Source organism: Sciurus vulgaris (assembly GCF_902686455.1).
Source record: "Sciurus vulgaris genome assembly, chromosome: 11".
Lineage (NCBI taxonomy): Eukaryota > Metazoa > Chordata > Mammalia > Rodentia > Sciuridae > Sciurus > Sciurus vulgaris.
Genome location: NC_136472.1, coordinates 41,342,707 through 41,370,658, shown reverse-complemented (window position 1 = coordinate 41,370,658; position 27,952 = coordinate 41,342,707). Strand labels below are relative to the sequence as shown.

Sequence of the window (27,952 nt, the reverse complement as noted above, 5' to 3'; positions counted from 1 at the left end):
TCTATAAACTACACCTCCAACACTAAAGACCATGAAGACATATCATATCCTACAACACTCCCATTCCTTACTTTTTTTTTAATATAGTGGGGATTGAACCCAGAGGTGCTTTACCACTGAGCTTCATCCCCAGTTATTTTTACTTTTTATTTGGAGACAGTGTCTCACTGAATTGCTGAGGGTCTCACTAAATTGCTGAGTCTGTCCTCCTGCCTCAGCCCCCCGCTGGGATTACAGACCTGCAACTGTACCCTGTTCTCATTCCTTAAATATTAACCAATATCAAGATGAAGTGGTAGTTTAAAAAATAAGTTTGATTCTACTGACTTATCTGTAAAATGTTCAAAATATCTTTTGAAAAGAATGATTTTTAAATAATTTTTATGATTGTTCTGGTTACTCGGCAATGACATTGTAGGCTTGCCTTTCCTCCACTGATGGTCAGATACACAGAACAGAAAAAAATTAAAGGGAAAATATGTGCACGTACTTGCTATATTGAATAAGATGACTAACATCAAATGAGACATAACTGAACTAATGAGGCATGATATGTTTACAATACTCTTTGTAGTTATCAGGTTGCTACTTTAAGTGCTAGTTGTGTTATTTTTGCATATAAAAGGCTATGTCCTGATTCATAGCTTTTGTTAAAATCATATTATACTACTTAGGAAAAGGGGAAAATTTTTTGTCTTTAGAAGTTGCTGTCACATGAGGATATTTATTGTTATTTATAATAAAATATGGTTACCTTAAAAAATGTCAGACTCTAGAAAAGATAAATGCATTTGAAAGTATTTAACCAAAAATGAGGCAAGCTTTAAAAATCTTGGTCCTTACTGCTTTTTTAAAGAAATGAACAACAACTTAATGATGAAAAGCTTTATTTTTCCAAATGTTCTGCTATTTCACCTACACCCTGCAATAGATTTTACTTCTCAGTTAAAGGAATTTGCGTTAATATAAAAACAAATACTCTTCATTTACATAGGGAATCTCCCCCTTCACTTATCCTATCTCTCTCCAACCTTCTTTCCTTCTTCTCTAGATTAAACAAGATCATTTCTTGGAAATAGAGATTTTCACACTTAATACACTTTTTTTTAAAATTGTCATCTCTTTCTTTGCTCAAGTTCTCTCTCCTATAGGCAACAAGGATATTAAAATCTCGAGCTTCAGCCCCACTTAATTCTCTGACCATCCTGACCAGTGTGGGAAAGAGAATTCAAGAGGCTAAAACGAACTTAGCTAAATAAATGTTGCATAGACACACATGGTGGCACCTGCCTATAATCCCAGGGCCTCAGGAGGCTGAGGCAGGAGGATTATGAGTTCTAAGCCAGCAATTTAGCAAGGCCCTAAGCAAGTCAGTGAGATCCTGTCTCAAAATTTTTAAAATGTTCTAAAAATTTTTAAGGGCTGGGGTTGTGTCTCAATGGTTAAGTGCCTCACGGTTATGCACCTCTGGGTCCAATCCCTGGTACAGAAAGAAGAAAAAAAAAAAAAAAAGAAAGAAAGAAAAGGAAAAGAAAAGAAAGAAAGAAACACTGCACTACTTTCAGTATGCAGTATGTCTCATGAGGACCCTGGGCATGGTAAGCATGTCCATCGAGCTATAATATTGCAAACACCTGCCATTTTTGACCTTGGCCATTGATCGGCTCCCCCACTGAGAAAGGCTTTCTTTCACCATCTTCCTCTAAAGTAACCACTCAGTCATTTCCTACTCATCATTTTCAGCTTTTGTTTCTTGGTCATTTCTTAGTCTTTTTAGAACAGTTTTCTTTTGGAAAATAGTTGGTGTAGAATATGGCAGTTGCACAACTGAGACACATATTTAAAGAATAAAATTGATGAGTTTTAAAATATTTAGATACCTGTGAAAGCATAAGGATAATAAATATATCCTTATCCATCACCCAAAAATATCACTACCAGTTTTTTTGTGCTTCTATTTAATCTCTCCCTCTGGTCCTTCCCCACTTTTCTATCTCCAGGCAATCAGAGATCTTCATACTGTTACTCTAAATTAGTTAGCATTTTCTAAATGGAATCAAACAACATGCACTTTTTTGGTTTTTCTCCTCTCCTTCCGCATAGTTACTTTGAGACTGATTCCTATCACTGAATGCACCAAGAACATTTTCCTTTTCATTGCTGGATAATATTTTAGTGTATACATATACCACAATTTGCTTAGTTATTCACCTATGGATGGACGTTTAGGTTGTTTCTAGTTCCTTCCGTTTTTGGAAATAAAGTTTCTATGAACATTCATGTATTCGTCTTTGAATGAACATATATTTTCATTTTCATTGAGTAAATTTCTAGGAGTAGAATGGTTGGGTTACAAGGTAGATAAATGTTTAATATTTTAGGAAAATGAAAACTGTTTTCCAAAGTGACTAAACCTTTTATATTTTTGCCAACTACGCACGATGAGAGCTCCACTTGTTCCACATTCTCATAGTTCTTGGTATGGACAGTCTTTTAAACATTAGACATTCTAATAGATAGTAATGATACTTCATTGTAGGTTTATTTTGCATCCCCCTAAATATTAATAATGATGATCATCTTTTTATATGCCAACTGTATAGTGGCTTTATTAATATACTGCTTATTTAGTATGTACCAATTTAAAAAAACTAAAAGAAGTACTTGTTGAAATCATTTATCTGCCCATATAATCATGAGGTTTTTGAGTGCTTTGCAAGTATCTTTAGTTTGTCTGTGACTTCTTTTCATTCTTTTAACACTGTCTTTTAAGGAACAGAAATTCTACTTTTGAAAAAGTCCAACTTACCAATCCATATTTTGTGGATCATGCTTTTGTTTTATCAAAGTGAATTTTGCCTAATGCAAAGCCATAGTATCATTTCCTACATTGTCATCTAAAATAACTTACAGTTTAATGTTTTGAGTTAATTATTAGTAAACCAGTCTTGCATTCCTGGGATAAATTCCACCCTGTATATCTTTTTATATATTGTTGAATTTAATTTTCCAAAATTTTGTGAAGCTTTTTTTTGGCATTTATATTCATGAACTGTTCTTTTCTTTTACTATAATATCTTTGTATAGTTTTTGTTATCTGAGTAATGTTGGACTCCTAGAATCAGTTGGGAAGTATTTCTTCTTCTGTTTTCTGGATAAGGTTGTGTAGAATTAGTATCATTTGTCCTAAAATCTGGAGAATTTCAGAATGAATCTAGTGAAGCCAGCTGGGCCTGAAGTTTTCTATGTGAAAAAGTTTTTACTAAAAATTCATTTTCTTTAAGAGATAGGACTAATCAGGTTACCTATTTCTTCTTCTTTTTGTTTTTTAAATTTACTTTGATTGTAAACAAATGGGATACATGTTGTTTCTGTTTGTACATGGAGTAACTGCATACCATTTGTGTAATCATACATTTACATAGGGTAAAGGTATTTGATTCATTCTGTTATTTTTTTCCTTCCCCCCCACCCCTCCCACCCCTCTTTTCTCTCTATACAGTCCCTCCTTCCTCCATTCTCGCCCCCCTCCCACCCCCCATTATATGTCATCATCCGCTTATCAGCAAGATTATTTGTCCTTTGGTTTTTTGAGATTGGCTTATCTCACTTAGCATGATATTCTCCAATGTCATCCATTTGCCTACAAATGCCATAATTTCATTGTTCTTTATAGCTGAGTAATATTCCATTGTATATATATACCACAGTTTCTTTATCCATTCATCAATTGAAGGACATCTAGGTTGGTTCCACAATCCTATTTCTTCTTGAGAAGGCACTGGTATTTTGCACCCTTTAAATAAATTGATCTTTATCATGGAAGTTGAGAAATGAATTGGCATATAGTTGTTCAAAATATTCCTTTGTTATCCCTTTAATAACTGTGATATCATCTCTCTCATTCCTGAAAATGTTAATTTGTATCCTCTTTGCTTCCTCAACAGTCTAGCAAGAAGTTTCTTTTATCTTAATTTCATTGATTTTTCTGTTTTTCATTTATTTCGACTCTGACTTTCATTATTCTCTCTATTTTTTTTTCTTTCTGGATATGATTAGACCTTCTGACTGCCCCTCCTGTGGTACTGAGGATAGAAACAGGGCTCTGAGTACGCTAAGAACTCATCCTCCTACTAAGTTACACCTCCCATTTTTCTTCTTATGTGTGCATTCATATAAACTTCCCGCTGAAAACTTCTTCAGTAGCATCTTACAAATTTTAATATGCTATGTTTTCATTTTCATTTAGTTCAAAATACTTTGACATCTTCTTTGATTCATGTTTTATTTAGAAATGTGTTTTCTTAATGATCAAATATTTGGGGGTTTTCCAGAAAGATTCTGCTATTGATTTTTAACTTAAAAAATTTTAAATTTATTCATTATAGACAAAGAATATACTCTGTAGTACTTGAGTTCTGTTAACTTTATTAAGATTTATTTCAGGGTCAGAATATGGCTTACTTTGGGTTCATATGCTGTCCACTTGAATGTTTTCTGCTATTGTTTTGCAATTTCATAAATAATAATTAAGTCAAGTTGATTGACATTGTGCCATTCTTCTAGATCCTTACTGATTTATTTCTACTTGTTCTATTAATTATTTAAATGAGATACTGTTATTTCTCACAAGCTCAAGGTTTTTCTTCTTTTCCTTGCAGTTATACCAGCTTTCACTTCATGTATTTTGAAGATGCATGATTAGGGGGAGCAAATACTTAAATTGTTATGTTCTCCTCATGAATTAGAACCTTAGTCATTATGAAATGAACTTCTATCACTAATAATATTCACTTTATTTAAGTTTGCTTTGTCTGATATTAAGATAACTATTCTAACTTTCTTTGGGTAAATTTCATCATTGTATAGATCATTCTATGCATTTACATTTAACCAATTTTATCTTTATATTTAAAGAGGGATTCTCATAAGTACAAACAAATGGGTCTTGTTTTTTCATCTAATTTAATCCTTTATTTACAATGCCAAGGCAAATGGGATGGTTAGATGATATATTTTTAATATGATTATTAATATAGGTGGTTTGAATCTACTGTCTTTATTTAATTTCTTTCTAGTTTTGTTCCCTTTTTCATCTATCTATTTCTAGATCATTTTTAATTATTTCATTTTATCTACTTTTTTGGCCTCTTTGTCAAACACTGTATTATGCTATGTTAGTGGTTGCTTCAGTGGTTATACATCTTCAAATGTAAGTTGACTTACAGTTGACAAATGATAAAAGAATCTTCTTCCACTTCTTTCCTATTGGTATTTGTGCTATTTTCATTACGCATTTCACATTTTACACATATTTTTATTTCCACAATATATCATTATTAATATTTGCTTTAAACAATCAATTACATTTTAAAGAGGCTTAAATAATAATAACATTGCTATGTTGCCCATGTAGTTACTCTTTCTAGTGTTCTTTATTTCTATCTAGTATCATTTTTCTTCTGCTTGAAGGGATTCCTTTTACACTGCTTGTAGTAAAGATCTACAGGTGATGAATTCTTTCAGTTTGTGAGTATCCGAGGGTTTTTTTGCCTTAGTTTTTTAAAGTTATTTTCACTAGAAGAGGTTTCTTTTTTTTTTTTTTTTTTGGTTTCTGTGGCAATTTATTTATTTATTTATTTATTTATTTATTTTTTTTATTGTAAACAAATGGGATACATGTTGTTTCTCTGTTTGTACATGGCGTAAAGGCATACCATTTGTGTAATCATAAATTTACATAGAGCAATGTTGTTTGATTCATTCTGTTATTTTTTTCCCTTCCCCCCACCCCTCCCACCCCTCTTTACCCTCTATACAGTAGTTCCTTCCTCTATACTTGCCCCCCTCCCTAACCCTAACTCTAACCCTTCCCTCCCCCCCATTATGTGTCAACCTCCACTTATTAGCGATATCATTCGTCCTTTGGCTTTTTGAGATTGGCTTATCTCACTTAGCATGATATTCTCCAATTTCATCCATTTGCCTGCAAATGTCATAATTTTATCATTCTTTATGGCTGAGTAATATTCCATAGTATATATATACCACAGTTTCTTTATCCACTCATCAATTGAAGGGCATCTAGGTTGGTTCCACAATCTGGCTATTGTGAATTGAGCAGCTATGAACATTGATGTGGCTGTATTTCTGTAGTATGCAGATTTTAAGTCCTTTGGGTATAGGCCAAGGAGTGGGATAGCTGGGTCAAATGGTGGTTCCATTCCAAGTTTTCTAAGGAATCTCCACACTGCTTTCCATAGCGGCTGCACTAATTGCAGCCCCACCAGCAGTGTATGAGTGTACCTTTCTCCCCACATCCTCGCCAACACCTGTTGTTGCTCGTATTCTTGATAATCGCCATTCTAATTGGGGTGAGATGGAACCTTAGGGTGGTTTTGATTTGCATTTCTCTTATTACTAGAGATGTTGAACATTTTTCCATATGTTTGTTGATTGCTTGTAGATCTTCTTCTGTGAAGTGTCTATTCATTTCCTTAGCCCATTTGTTGACTGGACTGTTTGAATTCTTGGAGTAGAGTTTTTTGAGTTCTTTATAGATTCTGGAGATTAGTGCTCTATCTGAAGTATGATTGGCAAAGATATTCTCCCACTCTGTAGGCTCTTTCTTCGCATTGCTGATAGTTTCCTTTGCTGAGAGAAAGCTTTTAGTTTGAATCTATCCCAGTGGTTGATTCTAGCTTTTATTTCTTGTGCTATGGGAGTCCTGTTAAGGAAGTCTGGTCCTAGACCAACAAGATGAAGATTTGGACCTACTTTTTCTTCTATAATCTGCAGGGTCTCTGTCTGATTCCGAGGTCCTTAATCCATTTTGAGTTTAGTTTCGTGCATGGTGAGAGATATGGGTTTAGTTTCATTCTGTTGCATATGGATTTCCAATTCTCCCAGCACCATTTGTTGAAGAGGCTATCTTTTCTCCATTGCATATTTTTGGCCCCTTTGTCTAGTATGAGAAAATTGTATTTATTTGGGTTTGTGTCCGTGTCCTCTATTCTGTACCATTGATCTACCTTTCTATTTTGGTACCAATACCATGCCGTTTTTGTTACTATTGCTTTGTAGTAGAGTTGAAGATCTGGTATTGCAATACCCCCTGTTTCACTCTTCCTGCTAAGGATTGCTTTAGCTATTCTGGGTTTCTTATTCTTCCAGATGAATTTCATAATTGCCTGCTCTATTTCTGTAAGGTACGTCATTGGGATTTTAATTGGAATTGCATTGAATTTGTATAGCACTTTAGGTAGTATGGCCATTTTGACAATATTAATTCTTCCTATCCAAGAACATGGAAGATCTTTCCATCTTCTAAGGTGTTCTTTAATTTCTTTCTTTAGTGTTGTATAGTTCTCATTGTAGAGGTCTTTCACCTCTTTTGTGAGATTGATTCCCAAGTATTTTATTTTTTTTCGAGGCTATTGTGAATGGGGTAGTTTTCCTAATTTCTCTTTCTGAAGATTCATCACTTATGTATAAAAATGCGTTGGATTTATGGGCATTGATCTTGTAACCTGCTACTTTACTGAAATCACTTATGAGTTCTAAGAGTTTTCTGGTGGAATTTCCAGGTTCCTCTAAATATATAATCATGTCATCAGCGAACAGGGATAGTTTGAGTTCTTCTTTTCCAATTCGTATCCCTTTAATTTCTTTGGTTTGTCTAATTGCTCTGGCCAGAGTCTCAAGAACGATGTTGAATAGAAGTGGTGAAAGAGGGCATCCCTGCCTTGTTCCAGTTTTTAGGGGGAATGCTTTCAGCTTTTCACCATTTAGAATGATATTAGCCATGGGCTTAGCATAAATGGCCTTTACAATATTAAGGAATGTTCCCACTATCCCTATTTGTTCTAGTGTTTTGAGCATGAAGGGGTGCTGTATTCTATCAAATGCTTTTTCTGCCTCTATTGAAATAATCATGTGATTCTTGACTTTAAGTCTATTAATATGGTGAATTACGTTTATTGATTTCCTGATGTTGAACCAACCTTGCATCCCTGGGATGAAACCCACTTGATCATGGTGCACTATCTTTTTAATATGTTTTTGTATGCGATTTGCTAAAATTTTGTTGAGAATTTTTGCGTCGATGTTCATTAAGGATATTGGTCTGAAATTTTCTTTCCTTGATGAGTCTCTGTCTGGTTTAGGTATCAGTGTGATATTGGCTTCATAGAATGAGTTTGGGAGGGTTCCCTCCTCTTCTATTTTATGGAATACTTTGAGAAGTATTGGAATGAGCTCTTCCTTAAAGGTTTTGTAGAACTCGGCTGAGAACCCATCTGGTCCCGGACTTTTCTTTGTTGGTAGGCTTTTGATGACTTCTTCTATTTCAGTACTTGAAATTGGTCTATTTAAATTGTTTATGTCCTCCTCATTCAGTTTAGGCAATTCATATGTCTCTAGAAACCTGTTGATGTCTTCGAAATTTTCTATTTTGTTGGAGTATAGATTTTCAAAATAGCTTCTAATTATGTTTTGTATTTCCATCCTGTCTGTAGTGATATTTCCTTGTTCATTCCGAATTTTAGTGATTTGGGTTTTCTCTCGTCTTCTCTTTGTTAGTGTGGCTAAAGGTTTATCAATTTTGTTTATTTTTTCGAAGAACCAACTATTTATTTTGTCAATTTTTTGTATTGTTTCTTTTGTTTCAATTTCATTGATTTCAGCTCTGAGTTTAACAATTTCCTGTCTTCTACTACTTTTGGTGCTGTTCTGTTCTTCTTTTTCTAAGGCTTTGAGCTGTAGTGTTAGGTTGTTTATTTGTTGAGTTTTACTTCTTTTATTAAATGCGCTCCATGAAATAAATTTCCCTCTAAGTACTGCTTTCATAGTGTCCCAGAGGTTTTGATATGATGTTTCTTTGTTCTCATTTACCTCTAAGAATTTTTTAATTTCCTTCTTAATATCTTCTGTTATCCATTCATCATATAATAGCATATTGTTTAACCTCCAGATGTTGGAATAGTTTCTGTGTTTTACTCTTTCATTTATTTCTAACTTCAATCCATTATGATCTGATAGAATACATGCTAGTGTCTCTATCTTCTTGTATTTGCTAACATTAGCTTTGTGGCATAATATATGGTCTATTTTAGAGAAGGATCCATGTGCTGCTGAGAAGAAAGTGTATTCACTCTTGGTTGGATGGAATATTCTATAAATGTCCGTTAAGTCTAAATTATTGATTGTGTTGTTGAGATCTATGGTTTCTTTGCTCAATTTTTGTCTGGAAGATCTGTCCAGTGGTGAGAGCGGCGTGTTAAAATCACCTAGTATTATTGTGTTGTGGTCTATTTGGTTTCTGAAATTGAGAAGGATTTGTTTGACATACATAGATGAGCCACTGTTTGGGGCATAGATGTTTATGATTGTTATATCTTGCTGATTTATGCTTCCCTTAAGCAGTATGAAATAACCTTCTTTATCCCTTCTGACTAACTTTGGCTTGAAGTCCACATTATCGGAAATGAGGATGGATACTCCAGCTTTTTTGCTGAGTCCATGTGCATGGTATGTTTTTCCCCATCCTTTCACCTTTAATCTATGGGTATCTTTTTCTATGAGGTGAGTCTCTTGCAGGCAACATATTGTTGGATCTTTCTTTTTAATCCAGTCTGCCAGTCTATGTCTTTTGATTGATGAATTCAGGCCATTAACGTTCAGGGTTATTATAGAGAAATGATTTGGTTTCCCGGTCATTTGGTTCATTTTTAAAATTTTGTTTATTTATTTGTTTGACACAACTTGTTTCCTCCTTTATTTGACAATTCCTTTAGGATAATTCCTCCCTTTGCTGATTTGCTTCTTTGTTTTTCATCTCTTCCTCATGGAATATTTTGTTGAGAATGTTCTGTAATGCTGGCTTTCTTTTTGTAAATTCTTTTAGCTTTTGTTTATCATGGAAGGATTTTATTTCATCGTCAAATTTGAAGGTAAGTTTTGCTGGGTATAAGATTCTTGGTTGGCATCCATTTTCTTTCAGGGCTTGAAAAATGTTGTTCCAGGACCTTCTAGCTTTTAGGGTCTGGATTGAAAAATCTGCTGATATGCGTATTGGTTTCCCCCTGAATGTAATTTGGTTCTTTTCTCTCACAGCCTTTAAAATTCTGTCTTTATTTTGTATGTTCGGTATTTTCATTATAATGTGCCTTGGTGTGGGTCTGTTGTAATTTTGTGTATTTGGAGTCCTGTAAGCCTCTTGAACTTGATTTTCCATTTCATTCTTCAGATTTGGGAAATTTTCTGATATTATTTCATTGAATAGGTTGTTCATTCCTTTGGCTTGTTTCTCTAGGCCTTCCTCAATCCCAATAATTCTTAAATTTGGCCTTTTCATGATATCCCATAGTTCTTGTAGATTCTGTTCATGATTTCTTACCATCTTCTCTGTTTGTTCAGCTTTGTTTTCAAGGTTAAATATTTTGTCTTCAATGTCTGAGGTTCTGTCTTCCAGGTGTTCTATCCTATTGGATATGCTTTCTATGGAGTTCTTAATTTGGTTTATTGTTTCCTTCATGTCAAGGATTTCTGTTTGGTTTTTTTTCAATATCTCTAACTCTTTATTGAAATGATCTTTTGCTTCCTGTATTTGCTCTTTTAACTGTCGATTGGTGCGATCAATCAATGCTTGCATTTGCTCTTTCATCTCATCATTCAATGCTTGCATTTGCTCTTTCATCTCCTCGTTTGCTTCTCTGATCATTTTAATTATGTACATTCTGAACTCCTTTTCTGTCATTTCTTCTGCCATGCTGTCATTGGGTTTTATTGATGTAACATCTAGATTTGTTTGCAGCATTTTCTTTCCTTGTTTTCTCATGTTGTTCAGATATCAGTGGACCGCTGAGATATTGCAGATTTCCTCTGTTGATTTACAATGACCCTGAAGATTTCTATATATATCCCCTCTTAGCCTTCAGTAGGCTGAAGTCTTGGAGGAGGTTGATAATGCGGTGCTCCACAAGGAAGCTGCCTCTCTAGGAGTGGTGGCCTTCAGGTGGGGTATATTCCCTGCTAGTGGGCAGAGGTGCCTCCACTTGTTGACCAATGGTCATCCAAAGGGGACCTAGGCTGTGGGCTGAGGCAAGGCCTGTTTGGGCCTGAGCCTCTGGTTTTACCGTCCTTGTGGGAAACCTCACCCAGCAGGGAAGACTCACCCGGTGGGGAGGTCTCGCTGGTCAGTTTCCTCCTAGAGGTTCCCCTCAATTTACATCTACTGCCTGGGCTGGGCTGCCTTCCTCTGCAAAGTTTCCAGGGGCCCGGCCCTACCTCCTGGGCCTGGGAGCCTCACCCTTCGCAGATGAATCTCCTTAGGCTGCCCCTCCTCAGAGAATTTGCCCATAGGCCTGGAACCTTCGCTCCGCCCTAAGCCTGTCTCTGTGCGGCTCTTCCACCCAGAAGCCTCCTAGATCCTGGGACCCTGTTCTGCACCTAATCGCCTGGCTGCGTGGCCCCTCCTCTGAGCAGCCACCTGTGGCCCCGAACAATCGCTCTGAGTCCCAGAGACCCGCCACAGGCCTCTTCCTCCAGACAGCTGCCCAGTATGCCGGTGCGGTCACTAGGAGTCCAAGAAACTCACTTCGTGCCTCCTCCTCCCACCAACCACCCGTAGCCCGGGGCAATCAATCACTCCGAGTCGAAGTGACCCTGCCCGTTCCTCCTCCTTCTCCAGATAACCCCCCGGGTGTTCAGGAGCAGTCCCTCTGAGTGGCTCTGAATCCACGTGACCCGCTGCACGGGTCCTCTGGGCCACCGCCCGGAGCTCTGGTGTGGTCCCTCAAGACCAAGCGTCCCACCACGCTTCTCCTCCAGGCAGCCCCCCTGTGTTCAGGAGCTGTCACTTTAAGACCAAACAACTCACCACTCGCCTTCTCCTCTGAGCAGCCGCCTGGAGCGCTAATGCAGTCACTGCGAGTCCAAAGGACCCGCCGCGCTCCTTCTCCTCCTTCTCCTACTCCTCCGGGCAGGCCCCGGGGTTCAGTAGTGGTCAGGGTCCAAACAGCTCGCCACGCAGCCCCTTCTCTGGCAACCGCCTGTAGTTCCCGTATAGTCGCCCGAATCCAAGCGGCTGCTCCTCTTCCTCCTCGTCCTCAGGGCAGGCCCCGGGGTTCAGAAGCGTCGTTCTGATTCCAAACAGCTCGCCGCGCGGCTTCTCCTCTGGCAACCGCCTGCAGCTCTGGCGCAGTCTCTCCGAATCCAAGTGGCCACGCTCCTCTCCTCCTCCTCAGGGCAGGCCCTGGTGTCCTGAGTCCACACAGTTCTCCCCGCCACTCCTCCCCCGGGCAGCCGCCGGCCCAGAAGAGGTTTCTAATAACAGGTTTTCCCCTATTTCTTCCACCGTCCTCTCACTTGCATTGTTGCCAGCAATAATCTGCTATCACCTTTATCTTTACTCCTCTTGAATATAATGTCATTTCATTCTATCTGCCTTTGTGATTTTCTCTTTATCACCAAATTTAATTGATTCTATTGTGATTTGCCTTGGTCTCAATTCTTCATGTTTTTTGTGCTTGGAATTTGTTGTGCTTCTTGACTATGTGGTTTACAGTTCTCAAAGAATTTGAAAATTTTTCAGACAGTAGTTCTTCAAATATTTTTCTTTTCCTTGCATCACTCCTTCAAAGACTCTAAATACTCAGAAATTAGGATATATATTTTTCTGGACATCTCACTGATATGCTGTTCTTTTTTTAAATACTTTTTTTCTCTCTGGATTTTACCATGAATAGTTTTCATCTTTCCAACTTCACTAATATTTTCTTTCCTATTGTCTAATCTGCCATTAGTCATATTCAGTATATTTTTTCATCTCATGCATCTCATAGTTTTCCTCTCTAGAAATTTGCTTTGAGTCTTCCCTATCTTTATTTAACTTCTTCAGTCTTTCCTTTAGCTTCTCAAATATACAGTCCCACATCAAATTGATTCTTGCTTTGGATTTGTCTGTCACTCCTCAGGAATTACATGACTAGGGTCCTGTTAGCCCTGGACAGTTCACATGAGGCCTTTCCCTTCTGCTTGGGTTTCTCAATTGATATACTGTACTCATCCACTGAGGAACCTGCTACCGCACTTGGCACACATCAGTGTTTGATTGAACTTTAACTTACAGGCAATGTGGTTCTGTAGCCGAGTCTACTTGCGTAGAGTGTAGAATCTAACTGTTTGGGTCTGCACTCCTGCCAACTACCTGTAGGCATGATCTTGAGCAAGGGATTAACTTCTCTGAACTTCAATTACCTCATCTGTAATGATAATAACACCTCCCTTACCAGGTAATTGTGATGATTAAATGTGACAATATAATATAAGAAAATTAGAATAATGCCTGGCTCAGAATTTTGTTGCTGTTGTTGGTAGAGTAAGAGACACAGCCAAGATTTATACCTGGGAATCTGCTTTTGTCAGTCATAGTCACTGTATGATATTTTTAAACCTGATGGACAGTCTGCTTTTTATGTTACAGAAAAATCTCCTTCTGTATTTATGGCTGGGTCAGCTTCTCTGATGCCCAAGTAACCTAGTTCTGGTTTCATCTTAAGTGGTAACATCCTAACTGCCTATTTAGCCAGAAGCATTTGAATAACAGCCTTTTAAATCCAAAAGAGTATTACAGGACTTAGTTTTTACAATATCAGATGAAATAAAAAAATAAATGAACATGAAAAAAAAAAAGCTTCTGGAAGCAATATTCCCAGGCTGTTACAGATAAATCAATTTAATTCTTCATTGTTAATTTTTAAATCAATTTTTAAATGTTTTAATTGTATCTTCCCAAGACAAAAAATAAGTGAAGGACACTGGTCGTTTATCACAAGCCAGCAACTGTTTTGTCTATGTGGTTTTACTTTTACAGTTCAGTATTCCATATTCAGAAGATGGAGAAAAGGTTAAGAACACACACAAAAATTTAAGTTTTTAAATTAGCAATCAAAATAGATATCAAGAAATGAGTTCTGATAATTATAGAGTAAAGCAGTAGCTTGTCAACAGCAGATCCATGTTAAAGGTCAATATTTCACTTTTTCAAACACTACCACCAAACTAAGTAGCATACATTTTTCAAGCTAATTTTAGATTAAAAAAAAAAAAAAACTAACATTGATACTATGAGCACAAATTAGAACCTAATGAATATTCCAAGCCAGGGATCATAACAATTTGCCTGCTCAGAATTCTTGAAATTAACAGTTATTATCTCGAGCTAAATAGCTCATAAGTATTACCTTTTCTGTAGGATTAATTTATATCCTTCTAGTGATGTTCCCGTCGCAGCCTTGACTCTGATTGGATGACCAATAGCTAGGCAGCCCTGAGTTATCGCTCGGCTCAGGATCATTCCAGTCTTCCAATGAATAGAGAGGGGGGAGAAAGGTCTAAATAAGTTAAAAGAACCAGAAAATTCAACAATGTGTCACAAATAGTGAGGTCATTATGCCTGGATAGCTCCGGATATTAACAGTTGCTGAAAGTGAAACACTACCCACAACTTAGCAGTCAGTGAGCCTTGCTCAGAACCAGTGATCTTCTGTCCAACAAGGGTGGCATTTTACAGTTCAGCGCAAAATAAAACAGACCTTGATATCTTCATTTGTCCTTTTTTTCTGTGCATATTTCACAGTGCAGCGATTTGGGGTCCATCACGTGTCACTTGCTGGAGTTATAACTACAGAGCTTACTTGAAATATGTATGCACGGAAAAAAAAGCAGTGAACTGAAAAGATTGAACAAATCCTTAACCTTCATATCAATTTAAAGTTTTACTCTGGGTTTAAATACCATGGGTTAAACGTTTTAAGGTGGTTTGTGAACTTCTTTTGTTTTAAATGTTAGGATCCTCTGCCAAGGAAATTAATTGGGAGTACTGTTTAAATGGTCATTTAATCATTTTCCTACTTAGTGAATCAGCACATTTTAAGTAAAAAACAACCACTGAAAAATGTATCTCCAACTATTAGGGATATCTGGTATATGAAATTATCTATCCAGCCAGGTGAAAGGATTTATTTTTGAAAGAGGAAGAGGGAGTTCTGGCTAAAAAGATTTAATAAACATTCTCTTTTAAACATGAAACTTCTACTTCTCATGTTTTAGCTGTATATAAAAAGAAACACATAATAACTAAGGAAATATAATTCTAAACAAAATAACAGAATGAATCAAACACCATTACCCTATGTAAATGTATAATTACAGAAATGGTATGCCTCTACTTCGTGTACAAACAGAGAAACAAGATGTATCCCATTTGTTTACAATAAAAATAAATTAAAAAAAAACAAGCAAAGAAAAAAAAATTTGGTTCTAGTAAGCATCTGGAATCCTTCTATAGGTGTATTTATCTAAATAGAAAAAAAAATGGCTGAGGAAAGAGAGTACTATTTATTAAACACTTCCCATGTACTAGATATTATACTTGAATTTCACACCTGCTTTAAAATTTCAACTTCACAGCAACTGTGCAAGGCAGTTACAAGTAACTCCATTTTATAGATAAAGAAATGATGGTTCAGTGTAGCTAAGTAACTTTTCCAAGGCCGCACAGGGATTCCAATTCCAACTTTGCTTACTCCAAAACCATACTCTTAGGTAGATGTTTTAGTTAATTTTGTGGAAATTTTAGATAGCACAGATTTATTATATCATAAAATTCTAGAAAGTGATACATGAAATTACAGAATATGAGAAATAGGAAAGGACCTTCTATGTCCTCTGGTCCAATTCTTTTCTGGTGAGCTGGCTAAGGCCCTGATACTATGTGTGATTTGCCTGCTGTTATACAGCCACTCAGTGACAGTGCTAAGGCTAAGACACTTCCATGACATCCATAGATTGATGGAGTATACAGCAGTGTCTTGTATTATAGTGAAAAGGTCTAAAATCTGAAATCAGACTGACCCAGACATTCTTTCTTCTCTACTTACTAACTTTAGCTTCTTCAGCTGTATACTGAAAATCTGCATAGTTCCTGAAAGATTATATGATAAATGTATATAAAGTGCCTAACACAATGCCTGACATATGGGAAATATTCAACATAATGGTAGACCTTATTATTAGATAAGAAACAAAATAAAGTGTAAAAAGGACAAAAAATAGAGTCTCTGATTCTGAAGCAGATGTTAGGAATACCTCATCTAACCTTGTTTTAACTCTCAGGGAATTAAAGAACAAAAAGTAAGGTTAATCTACAATTTCATTTGAGAAAATAATTTCAACCTTTTCTCCCCCAAAACTAAGTAGCAGCAAACTTGACTGGGTGATTTTGCATTCACAGAAGTGCTTAAGAAGCAGCAAAACAGTCTATCTGGAGGTGGCAAAGGCAGTAGGAGAAGAACAGGTATAAACCAAACAGAAATGCATATTTACAAAACACATTCCAGAACATACATCAATAGTAAGAGAGTAGGTGAGGGCAATTATATGTTATTATGTAAGTCAGATTCAGTTGTACAATAATAAAGTTAAAAAAATAAGCATTTTCAATATACAGATTAAAGTACGATAGATACTGTTCGCATTTTATACTCAGGGTTTTTTTAAACTTTGTCCTTGCTAAGACTATATGCAAAGTGGTGCTAATCCAGCAGATCCAATGACAATGAGAAAGTAAAGCTTGTCAAGACTAAGGAGTAGAAGCAAATGACTTGCAGACAAACTTTCATGAAAAGGGCAAGTCTGTGAACTACAAATAAGTTCTATGCTTGTGTTAAGTATGTTTTGAGGTCTGAATTACTCAGCATATCTAAAAGTGAATTGAATGCTCTCTTGGGGATTCACCTAAGTCCTTTGGGTTAGACAAAACCAAGAGCAGAGAAAGCAATCTTAACAGTCAACAATTTACTATGTTTTCATTTGCACATTCATGTGCAAGAGGGCACTGGGCACTGGAGCAGCACAGTGAGTCAGCAAACAAGGGAAAGTCACAGCAAGAGCAGACATTCTTAGTCACCTTGGTGATCAGCCACACACTGGCTGCAGGCCACAGGGTTGACGGAGCTATCTGACTCCTGCTGCTCACTTCACTACTTGAGGAACTTCGCTTTCCAACGGAAACAGAGGCATGAAGGACAATATTGGGATCCACCTGCATCATGAGAACAAGTATACATTTAAACCCACAGTCTAAAAGTCACCCCTCCTCAACACATTTATCCAAAATAAGTTATTCTAGAACAATATGTATGCTGATCGAGAGGGTCTTTTTTCAAAAAAGTAGTGCAGTCTTCTTTATTTCAAGTCAATATTTGTCGAGCACCGGTTTTGACATGCAAGACACTGAACTATATGGCATGGGATATTATAAAGAATTTTTCTTGCCCTAAGGAAACTTACAATATAACAGAGACAAACTCCTTCTTTCTCTCTCCCTCTCTGTACTTTCTCTTTCTCACATACACATACAAGTTCATGTTTAACTCCATACAAATCATTAAATAGTGTTTTTATAGCCTGTTAAAAATAGTAGTCTTATTTCTTCTGGAACAACCAAAAAGTGGAGCATCTTGAAAGAGGTAAGATGGGAAAAAGCCTTGAAGAATGAAGGGAAATTGAAAGGAATAATGCATAACAATATATAATTGTATATGTATACATATAATACATAACAATGTATTATAAGTAAGGCCAATGAAGTTTAATCAATGTGTCTTAGAAAATTTGGGGCAGGCTCAAAAGGTAAATTTGACTGAACTGTAGAAAGTGCCAAGTGTAAGGATATGGAGTCAGGTAGATAGTAGGGAGCAGGGGGACTAGATTACAACAGATTTAGGTAAGGCTGATTTGACAAGGGTAGAAGAGAGACATCTAAGGCAGGGGAAACAATTGGGAGTTCATACAATTTTCTGAGAATAAAGCAATATAAGCTGAATCTTCAGATAGTAGTGGGAATGGACAGGAGGGGACTAGTGGGGGAGATATCACATCCACATCACTTATGTTCATTGTTCATCATATTACAAATGTCAAATGTATTGTGCCCTTTCTAGTGTTTCTAACTTAGACTTAATTGTCAAAATATTAGTCACTCATGTTACCTGTAGGAATTCTACTACTTCATGCTTAATGAACTTTATATCCTAAATTATATGACTACTTATTCTGAGTAATCACTCTGACTTTTTAAGCACCAATATTTCTTTGTATAGGTTATAGGACTATACCAATTCATGCCTTAAACCCAATAAATGGCATTGCTTCAATTACAGTTAAAATTACATTCTAATAATAAAAGTCCTTTCTAGATTTGTGATAACACTAGATATCTGTTGAGTATCAAATTGCTTTAAAAATACACAAATTTAAAGAAAAAAATTCAACAGATAATATTTTACAGATGTGATGAAACAATAACATAAAGGTACAATTAATATATTTGGTAAGTGTTCTATGATGGAAGATGGACATTACTCAAGAGAGAAAAATACCAAATATCTCCTAGATGTGAAAATAAAAACTTGAAAAATACAGCAACCCCACCACATAAGCAGATTTGACTCACAGCTCTTCCATTATATATTCCCCTGTCAGCCAGTAGTGGTTGGATTCTGGAGAGGAATCCCCCACAGTTTCTGAACAATGACAAACTATATTCTACTAATCCATCCGCCACAGGACTCAGCATTTAAAGTAGCACTCTTACTCAACCTCCTAACTCCAAGTTTCCATCGCACTCACAACTCCCCTCTGCAACTGGGCAGAAGATTGTTTTGACTGGAATTAGTCAGACAGAAGAACCGTACTGCCAACTGCTTCTTTGTACAGCACCTGCTGCCAGCGCCTAAATTCTTGTTATCTCCACAACATGGTTTAATCTTTTAACAGTTGGCTTATTGGGGAAGAGCGAAGGGGTCCTTTGTCTCTGCCTTGGGCTGGCACCCAGTATTAACACCATGCTGTTCTTCAAGAGATAGTTTGCTGGACAGTTCCCAAGTGATTCTACATAGGGCAGACACAGCCAGGCCCACTAATGCAGCTTCGTGTTGCATTATTAAAAAAAGAAAAGAAGAAGAAAAAGATTGCTACTTCTGGGGTTGTGGCACATTGAAAACTGATGATGGTCATTAAATTGTTTTCTGTGATTGTATTTTCTTCTTTTGCATTTGAAACATTCATTTCAAGAAATTCATTTTCAGTGCTTTGTTATTTATACAAAAAAGACAAATTTCTCAGGAGGCACATAGCAAAAGGCCATTGTGGAACTGAGCACAGTGAAAATAATTTTTCAAAATCTGGTTACAGAGAAGGAAATAGAAACCATCCCAAGACTGGGATGCTGCAAAATTCTCTGAACCACACCAAGATAGAAAAAGGCAACCCCCACATCCTGGGCACTGGCACTGAGTATGGACATTTCCTTCCAAATCTTGGTTTTGGCAAAGACTTCACTTTCTTTTTAATTTAATCTGATAACTTAGCTGTAGGCCAAATATTTATAAGGGACAAGAGATAAAAACTGTGAAAATCAGAATTCAAGGAAAAAAGTGTTCTGACAATTTGCAACATAACCTGCGTATGTATGTGTGCATATGTGCAAGCATATTAAAGCATTCATGTATGTGCACAAGGATGTGAAAGCATTTATGTTGAGTCTGACCTAAGTGTATATGATCATATCTGCAACTGGGAAAAAAGTTCTGTTGTGAATCAAAAAATAAATTCTTGCATATTCTTTTGGATACCTATATAGCTCTTTTTAAACAACCATTATAACTTCACTTATCTAACTAAATTCTGATGTAGAAGCAGTCAATAACAACAATGATGCATACACATCCCACAAGTTAGAACTTCTTCTTTAACTTCTTTTTTCTGAAATGATGGTGGGGTAGCCTGCAAATTCAAAATAATCAAAGGCACACTTACTGTCTCCTCTGGCAGATCTACTAAGGAACAGACTACAAGATAATGAAAATCTTTTTGAAAGGTTAAGTTTACAGATCATAACCTTCACTCTGAATATATTTCTTACTTTATTGCACAGAAAGTTTATAAAATTTTTACTTTTGATAATGTATTTAGGGCCAAGTTAAATAATATTACACAAAACTATAACAAGAGTTACTAAAATCTCTTTCCTCATGTCTTTGCTATTTCCTCAAAATTATTTCCATTCTCTAACTCTATGGTTAATCAGTCTACCCTTCCCTCTAAAGCCAAAAAATTGAAAAGTTTAAAAGCAAAAAATATCATCAGACTTACTTATACAACCAAACAAGGGAAAAATAAAAACTGCTTAAGGTCCTCAAATAGTTTCCAATTATTGATATAAAAGAAAGGAAGGGACTTGGAAATTTATTTAAAGTCCTGTGTCCTATGCTAATGACAATCAAAATTTTAAACTAAAATATTATATTTGCTCCAGTGTATAAACAACTTAATGAAAATATTACTTCTAAAGGATACAAAGAGATTGGAAAGTATAGAATCATTTGCCTTTTCTCAGCCTCCTTTTTGATAAAAGACTAATTCCAGATTTGTACAGGAATTTGGCAGTTATAAATGAATTCCACTAGCATCCATAAATTCTGAATTTACAAGTTAACTTGTATCAAGTATACCATAACTTTAAAGTCATGACTTGGTGATTTTCTTGCTGTTTCTATACAGAAAGTTGTCACTAATGTCCCTCTGATGTCTGTTAAGTAATGAACTGAAAGGATATGATCAAAGTAAGTTTCTTTTCATTTTGGCAAAATAAAAGACCTGCCAAACACTTGAGTCTATCTTGTCTGCCATATTTTCCCATAACCAGGCATTCCTTCAGGTATTCTTCTCATGAAATGTTTTTTTCTTTTATATTAACTATTATGAAGTTTAAATCTCATCCATTTTGTGGAAACATATAATTTTGTTGCCCTTAAACTGAGTCAATCTAAAAATGTTGTCCATTTAAGTAACAACAGAGAGCTGTTGAAAGATGTATGTGCCAAATCATCAATTTGTGGTAGTTTCCAAATCTGTTTGTGAAATGGATAAAAGAGCAACAGGTTGTAATTGTCAGGGTTATATCTGTCTCCAACATTACAAATGGGGATTATATGTTCCAAATTTTTCTCTGTAGGAAAGGTTTTACTTGTCAATAAGAGATTTAAAAGAACAGTCAGGGGTTGGGCACTGATATCTCTATCTCCAGCCAATTTTAAAACCTATGCATCAAGAATATCGGCTTTTGCCTCCCTTCCCTCAGCCCCTGTGTAATCCTCTTAGTGTCTTCTTACCTCAATGAACAGCAAGATTCTACAATAAAATGCCCTATAGATATCTGTCACCTCTACCTGAATTCCATCTTTAAAAGTGTTCTTTTTCAGGTTATTAAATTACTATTCCCAATTCACTGATCACCTCTCAGTAAATAATTGGAGACATTTTTCTGAAAGGATTTTAAAGGTTTCCTAGCTAAGGGAGAGCCATTTTTTTTTCCCTGAAAGCTTCTCTTTACTGGCCAATTTATCAAGTTTTTGCTTTCTTACACTACTATTTTGGTTGGACTTAAATTTTATTCCAAATCAATTCTTTTCCGCCAAAATACAAAAGTGCAAAATTATTTAAGATGAAATGTTTTCTCATTTCCACTAAATCATTAGAACCAATTAATTATAAAAATACCTGCAGACTGTTATACTCTCATTTTTCAAAACTGGAAAATTTAAGTGATCTTATGAAGTTCTACTTTGACAAAACAAACAAAAAAACAAAATTCTCCTTTCGGTTCCTTTGCCCTGAGAGCTTTTTTGATATCTAATATTTTCAAGTTGGAGCTGATTTCTGTTGACTGAGTGAATAAGTTAATTAATTCATCAATTCGATTCAGTTTAGCAAACTCTGAGCATGAAGATACTGCAGCAGAGGCAAGTATGATTAGGGTATTCTTTGGCCTTGAGGAATTTTCAATCTAGCAGGGAAAACAAGGAACTCCTGCGTTATCTTCCTAATACAGGCTCAGATCAGATCTCACCTCTGCTCAAATATATTCAATAGTTTTTTGATTTTTACAGAACAAGAATCAGTATCCCTAATACTCAGTTAAGATCTAGATTATGATCTGATCCCAACATTTTCACCATTGATCCCCAATCTACCTCTACACCACTCAGCCCAAAGTAATCTGAAATGTGCCTAAACTTGGAGTCTGGATAACTTGGTTCATGCAAAAAAAACATGGTAAGAGTAACATCTAGTTCAATGCCATTGTAAAGGGCACAGAAGGAATGCAATGGGAGTATCAAGACCAGAAATATTATATCTGGTTTGAGGATGAGGATGGGGGTAAAGAAATATTTCATGAAGCATTCTAGGTAGAGCTAGAATGATGGGCAGAAGTTCAACAGCATTTATTGAATGCCAACTACATGCCAGACTCCATGCTATCATATGGCACAAGGGTGACAGAGAAGGCCAGGGAGTGGTGACAAAGAAAGAAAAGGAGGTTGAATACTAGGCAGAGGGATCCACATGGGCATAATAACAGAAATCATGGAGTGCTTTCAGAAAACAACAAATGAACAATTTGGCTTGGCTAACTCACAAAGAACATATTAGAGGATAGTCAGCCTTGAAAGATAGGTTATGGCTAAACAACAACAAAAAAACCCATTCATCAAAAATGTATTATGCACTTGCCCTACATTCAAGATTCTGTGCTGGCACTTAGGAATACAAAAATGAGTAAGTCATAACATCTGTGTCCAAAGAGTTCTCAATTTAGCAGTGGACAAAGACACAAAAACAAATAACTATACACAAACACAAACTCTAAAAACAGTCTTAGAAGGATGAAAAGGAGTTCTGAGAACACAAAATAGAGATTCATTCTCTCTGGTAGGCATGAGAAGGCTGCATGGAAGGAGAACTTGAGAAAAGCCATAAGAGGCAAGAAATATATGGTTGGGGATATATCCCAGGCATGGCACAACACAAGTCATGGCACCAGTATATCCATAAAAGCATGTTATAGAGTTAGGCAAGATGATACACACCTGGAATCCCAGGTACTCCGGAGGCTGAGGCAGGAGGATTGCAAGTTGGAGGTTAACCTGGACAACTTAGAGAGACCCTATCTCCAAATAAAATTCAAAGGTCTGGTAGGGAAATCGCTCAGTGAAAGAGTGCTTGGCTAGCATGTGTGAGGACCTGAGTTCAGTCCCTAGTACCACACACACACACACACACACACACACACACACATAGAAGCAGCAGCAGCAGCAGCAGCAGCAATTATGGTATACAATTAATTAGTTCAGACTATAATATACAGCACAGGCTGAATCAAAAAGATGAGGAGGGGCTGGGGAGATAGTTCAGTTGGTAGAGTGCTTGCCTTGTAAGCACAAGGCCTTGGGTTCAATCCCCACCACCACAAAAAAAAAAAAAAAAAAAAAAAAAAAAACATAAGATTGGAAAGGTAAGTTGAGTGGGGGTAGGTAGAATGGAGAATCATGGTGATAAATGAAGGTCAGATGAGAATTTGGAACATCATCAGGCAACAGTCAGTCATTAAGTTTTTTGAGCAGAAAAATAACACTACAGCAAAAACCTAACAAGGAACACCAAGAGGATTAGACCTGTGGTAAATAAATCTTAATGTCAAATAAATATAAAATACAAGGGCATTACATCATTCTACTTACTTTTATTGACTAAATTTGCTCAAAACCAGACATGATTAGAAATAGTGATTTTATTCTGTTTTTACAAATATACCATTTAGATACATTTTCTTCTTGAAACAACCAATATTTTCAGAATAAATCTTGACATAATACAGAGATATGATGGGTAGCATGGAGAAATTTAAAAGTGTAAATGGAGGTAATGCATCTCAAATTGTGTTTTTAAAATAAAGGAACCAGACTGGTTGACAGGAAGTCCCCCTATCTCTAGGCATCTCTATGTCTGTGGGTGCCCTTTGCTTTGATTTCATGTATTTAAAACCTAAGCTTATATAAGCTGAAGTGAACAACAATCTCACACAGAGTTTTTCAGCTAAGAAAAACAATTACAAAACAATTATTCATTCCTTCTTTGGAGACATATTTAAAAAGCCTTTTGTAGTTTCTTTTGAAAAATAAACTTTGCTGAAGGATAAATTTCTAAATTTATAAATAGACATTCAGGGTTGGATTGCCATGAACTGAGTTTTCTAAAGAATTCATATTCCTTAGATTTCACTGACCTATACAGCAAATAGATCAGATCCTAAAGTACAAAGAGATTACAGCCATCTTAAAGACTTTCTTCAACAACTTCAACTTATTAATACAGCTGCTACAAAGAAAATATGCCAAACAATAGAACTTAAGTGACATAATTCTAGTAGAATTTTTTTCCAAGTAGGAATGCTATATAATGTTTCAGTTTTGAAGTACTTAATTAAGAAGAAGAATGGAGGAATTTTAGATTAAGTAGAGGAAAATAAGAGGGTGCAGAGGTATGAAAGATGGTGGAATGAGACAGACATCATTACCCTATGTACATGTATGATTACATGAATGGTGAGTACACAACCATAGAAATGAAAAGCTTTATTCTATTTGTGTACAGTGAATCAAAACACAGTCTGTAAAAAGAAAAAAGAAAAAAGAAAAACAAAACTTGTCCCAACATTTAAAAAAGTAATTTATATTAAAAAAAGTTCACAAGTATTCACTCAGTGATCATAGTATATTAACTGAGTACTCTCTCCATAGAATGTATCTTCTTAAGTATAACAAATAAAATCTGACCTTGTTCTGTAGGAAATGGTTCTCCAAGTCCATCTTTTCAAATTGATCAGGTATCTGTTCACTGGTGCAGTTGAAATTAATTGGAAATCCCTCACAAATGTCCCAACTAGCAAAAGTAAAATATTTAATTATTTTTGTTAGAATAAAAAACACTAAATTAAATGGTCTTATTCTTTTCTAGTATAATAATTTATACATCTTACTCTCTACTAGTAAGAGAGAGAACAGCAATGTATAGTTCATAATCTTTTTAAACAGAAATTTGTAAAGTGCCTTGGTATTTATAATTGGGAAAAGAGAGGTCTTAAAATTTTAGTCTGCAAATGTATATGATATTGACTAATTAGTTATTAATAGAAAAAAAGAGGATTTTTAATCTTACAGAATCACTTGTGAAGACCATTTTCATTGTTACATTTGTATTCCAAATACACTAGACTATGAATAATAAAGGATATTTTTATCCTTATAATCATTGTTCTAAACATATAGTTTGGAATTTTCAAGAGAGCCTCAGGAGACATCACAATCTAGTGGGTATATGGAAAACCCACAAACTAGAGAGAGGTTGGATATCATTCTTAGTTGAGCTAAATCACTTATCTTAAAAGTCCCCCAATTCTTATTCTTACATCAACAAAAAATCACTGGTTCAACATTGATGTGTTATGGTATAATATAGAGCATATTATTTGACAGAAACCAATGCTGCTACTGGTAATAGCAATTTTTATCAATTCTCTGAGAAATATGAAAAGAACTTGGTTATTAAGATTTCAAGTGATCCCTGTAATACCAGAGGCTTGGGAGGCTGAAGCAGAAGGATCATGAGTTCCAGCCTCAGCAATTTATAGAGGCCCTAAGCAATTCAGTGAGACCCTGTATCTAAATAAAATATAAAAAATGGGGCTGGAGATGTGGCTCAGTGGTTAATTGCCCTGGGTTCAATCCCAGATGTCAAAAAAAAAAAAAAGGATTTCAAATTTCAAGTGCTCCACTGTACGATATAGAAAGAAAATTCAAATGGAATGTAAAAATTATATTTTCTAACAAATTAGCTTGGATTCCATAAAGGCAACTTTACATTATACTTAGGGACCTAGTTCTAATTTGAATTAATTCAGCAAAGCAATATTCATATTATCTGGAGACGTAAAATTTTTAAAAGGACTACATGAAATAAAAATATAAACTCCTAGCTAAAACTTTAAGAGAAAGGATCTAGACAGACTTAACAACTTGGGTAAAGATTATTGCATACAAAATACATTTTCTTATCAATGAAAAATGCCTATCGATTGCCAATGAATTATTTTCTAACTATAAACAAAAAGAACTAAAAGAAACAGATTCATTCTTGCCTGGAAAGTACAAGGAGTCATTGGGTGATGGAGCTTTGTTCAAACAAGTACAAGGAAAAACAGTGAATACATCCTTCAAGATGGATTCAGCAATAGGTTGTCACTAGCTAGACTGAGTGAACCTCATCAGTGCTTTGATTCTCTGGGTATACACTCTACTTTAGCCTTTTCAAGCATATATTAAGGAGAAGTGTAAATTTTTTAAATTAGGCAATGTTAAAGCTTGGTGGGGGCCTTCTAGATAAATCACCTAATCTAACTTAGTATTGTATCAGGTCACAATATCCAATATGCTAGTCACTAGTTATGTTTTCGTATTTAACTTAATTTAAATAAAATTTAAAATTCAGTTCCTTAATCACAAGTAACATTTTAAGTGCTCAACTGTCATAAAGTGTGCTTCCATCACCATAGAAAATTCTACTGGACAGTGCTGTGTAGTAGTTAGACACTCAGGTTCTAATTGACAGAATCCTGGCACTACCACATACTAGCTGTGTGACTTTTGGCAAATTACTTCTTTTTGCCTTGGTTTCTGTCTCTGAATAATGGAGTAATAGTAGAGTTATAAGGAATCATGGGATTTAAATTGTTGTTTTGGAGATTAAATACATTCTTATCCAATTCATTTATAACTATGCCTGGCCTATAGTCAACACTCAGTAACTACCAGCTTTTATTATTTTTAGGAAAGAAACTGACAATGATGTGCTCATGGACAATCATAAACAGAGATGAAGCTAGACTCCCAAATCCTCAAAATTCTTGTGTTCTCTTCACTTTCTCACCAAGCCTCCAGCATGTTACTTTTGTTTTAAATTTATCATCAAATGACATACTTAAATATGAACACTCATATGGAGAACTTATCATTTTTTAGTTTTAATGATCCCACTTAAAATTAATTTAGAAATAAGCACTAAAAATAGATTTTACAGTTCAAACAAAATTGTTACTTCTGCAAAACAGAAACTATACTCTGCTCATTGCCCTGTATGACTTTTTAAAACTAAGGAAAGTTAATAAGAAGTCTTTTGGCACAATCTCATTATGCCATGGAGTAACTCAATACAATAAATAATTGCTAAGATAATTCAAAAACATTTTCTAGTGTGTCAGATTTCTCACTCTGGGAAATCTTGAATTAGGTGATAGATTACTTTAATCAAATATATGTTAATTTACTTATCACATCCAGGTAGCAGAACAGCATTAGGATCCAAAAAGGTCTTGAAGGCAACTGTGATGCCACCTCTGGCAAATGCCATCACTCGGTCAAAGGTCAAACCCAAAACAGGGTTTTGTGGAGATCTGAAAAATAGAAAATCTATCAAAGTTATCTAATTAAACATACAGTGAAATTTGAGCACAAATAAACAAAAGTATATAATATCGTATCTAAGAAAATCTAGAAATAAGCAAATTTCCCATTATAGAGCACTATTGTTGGTGTTCTATACCACATCTGATATGTACATATAGTTTATTTAGCTGATTTATAATGTGCCACGAATAGTTATAAGATATGTAATTTTAAAAATAATTGCAAATAAAAGCATTTAACTGAGAAAGCAATTAACTGAGAAAGCAATTATGTATATGATGTTTCTTTTCATGTATAACTACAATGCAATGCATCCATAGTGATCTCTGCAACTAATATTAAATGAATCCTTAATATCTGACCACAATCAACTATGTTTTGCAAGATTACTGTAATACTGATTTGATTTTCATATTATGCAGTTTTAGACATGCTACTTCAAGTGAATTTGGGGATTAAAATCAAAGTGAAAACATCTTACAAAAAAAAGAATGGTCACTATGTCAACTGAGCCATTTTTCTCTAAA

The 27,952-nt window shown here is 35.5% G+C and overlaps 1 protein-coding gene across 1 annotated transcript in view; it reads right to left on the bottom strand.

Moving 5' to 3' along the window:
• Positions 1–27,952, bottom strand: part of DCDC1 (doublecortin domain containing 1) — a gene marked incomplete at its 5' end in the record, with an annotated part of 513,039 nt that overhangs the window by 227,752 nt on the left and 257,335 nt on the right. Inside the window, 4 exon segments of the mRNA XM_079105478.1 lie at positions 14,244–14,362; positions 16,970–17,104; positions 24,741–24,846; positions 27,287–27,412. Coding sequence (XP_078961604.1) covers positions 14,244–14,362; positions 16,970–17,104; positions 24,741–24,846; positions 27,287–27,412 — 486 coding nt within the window.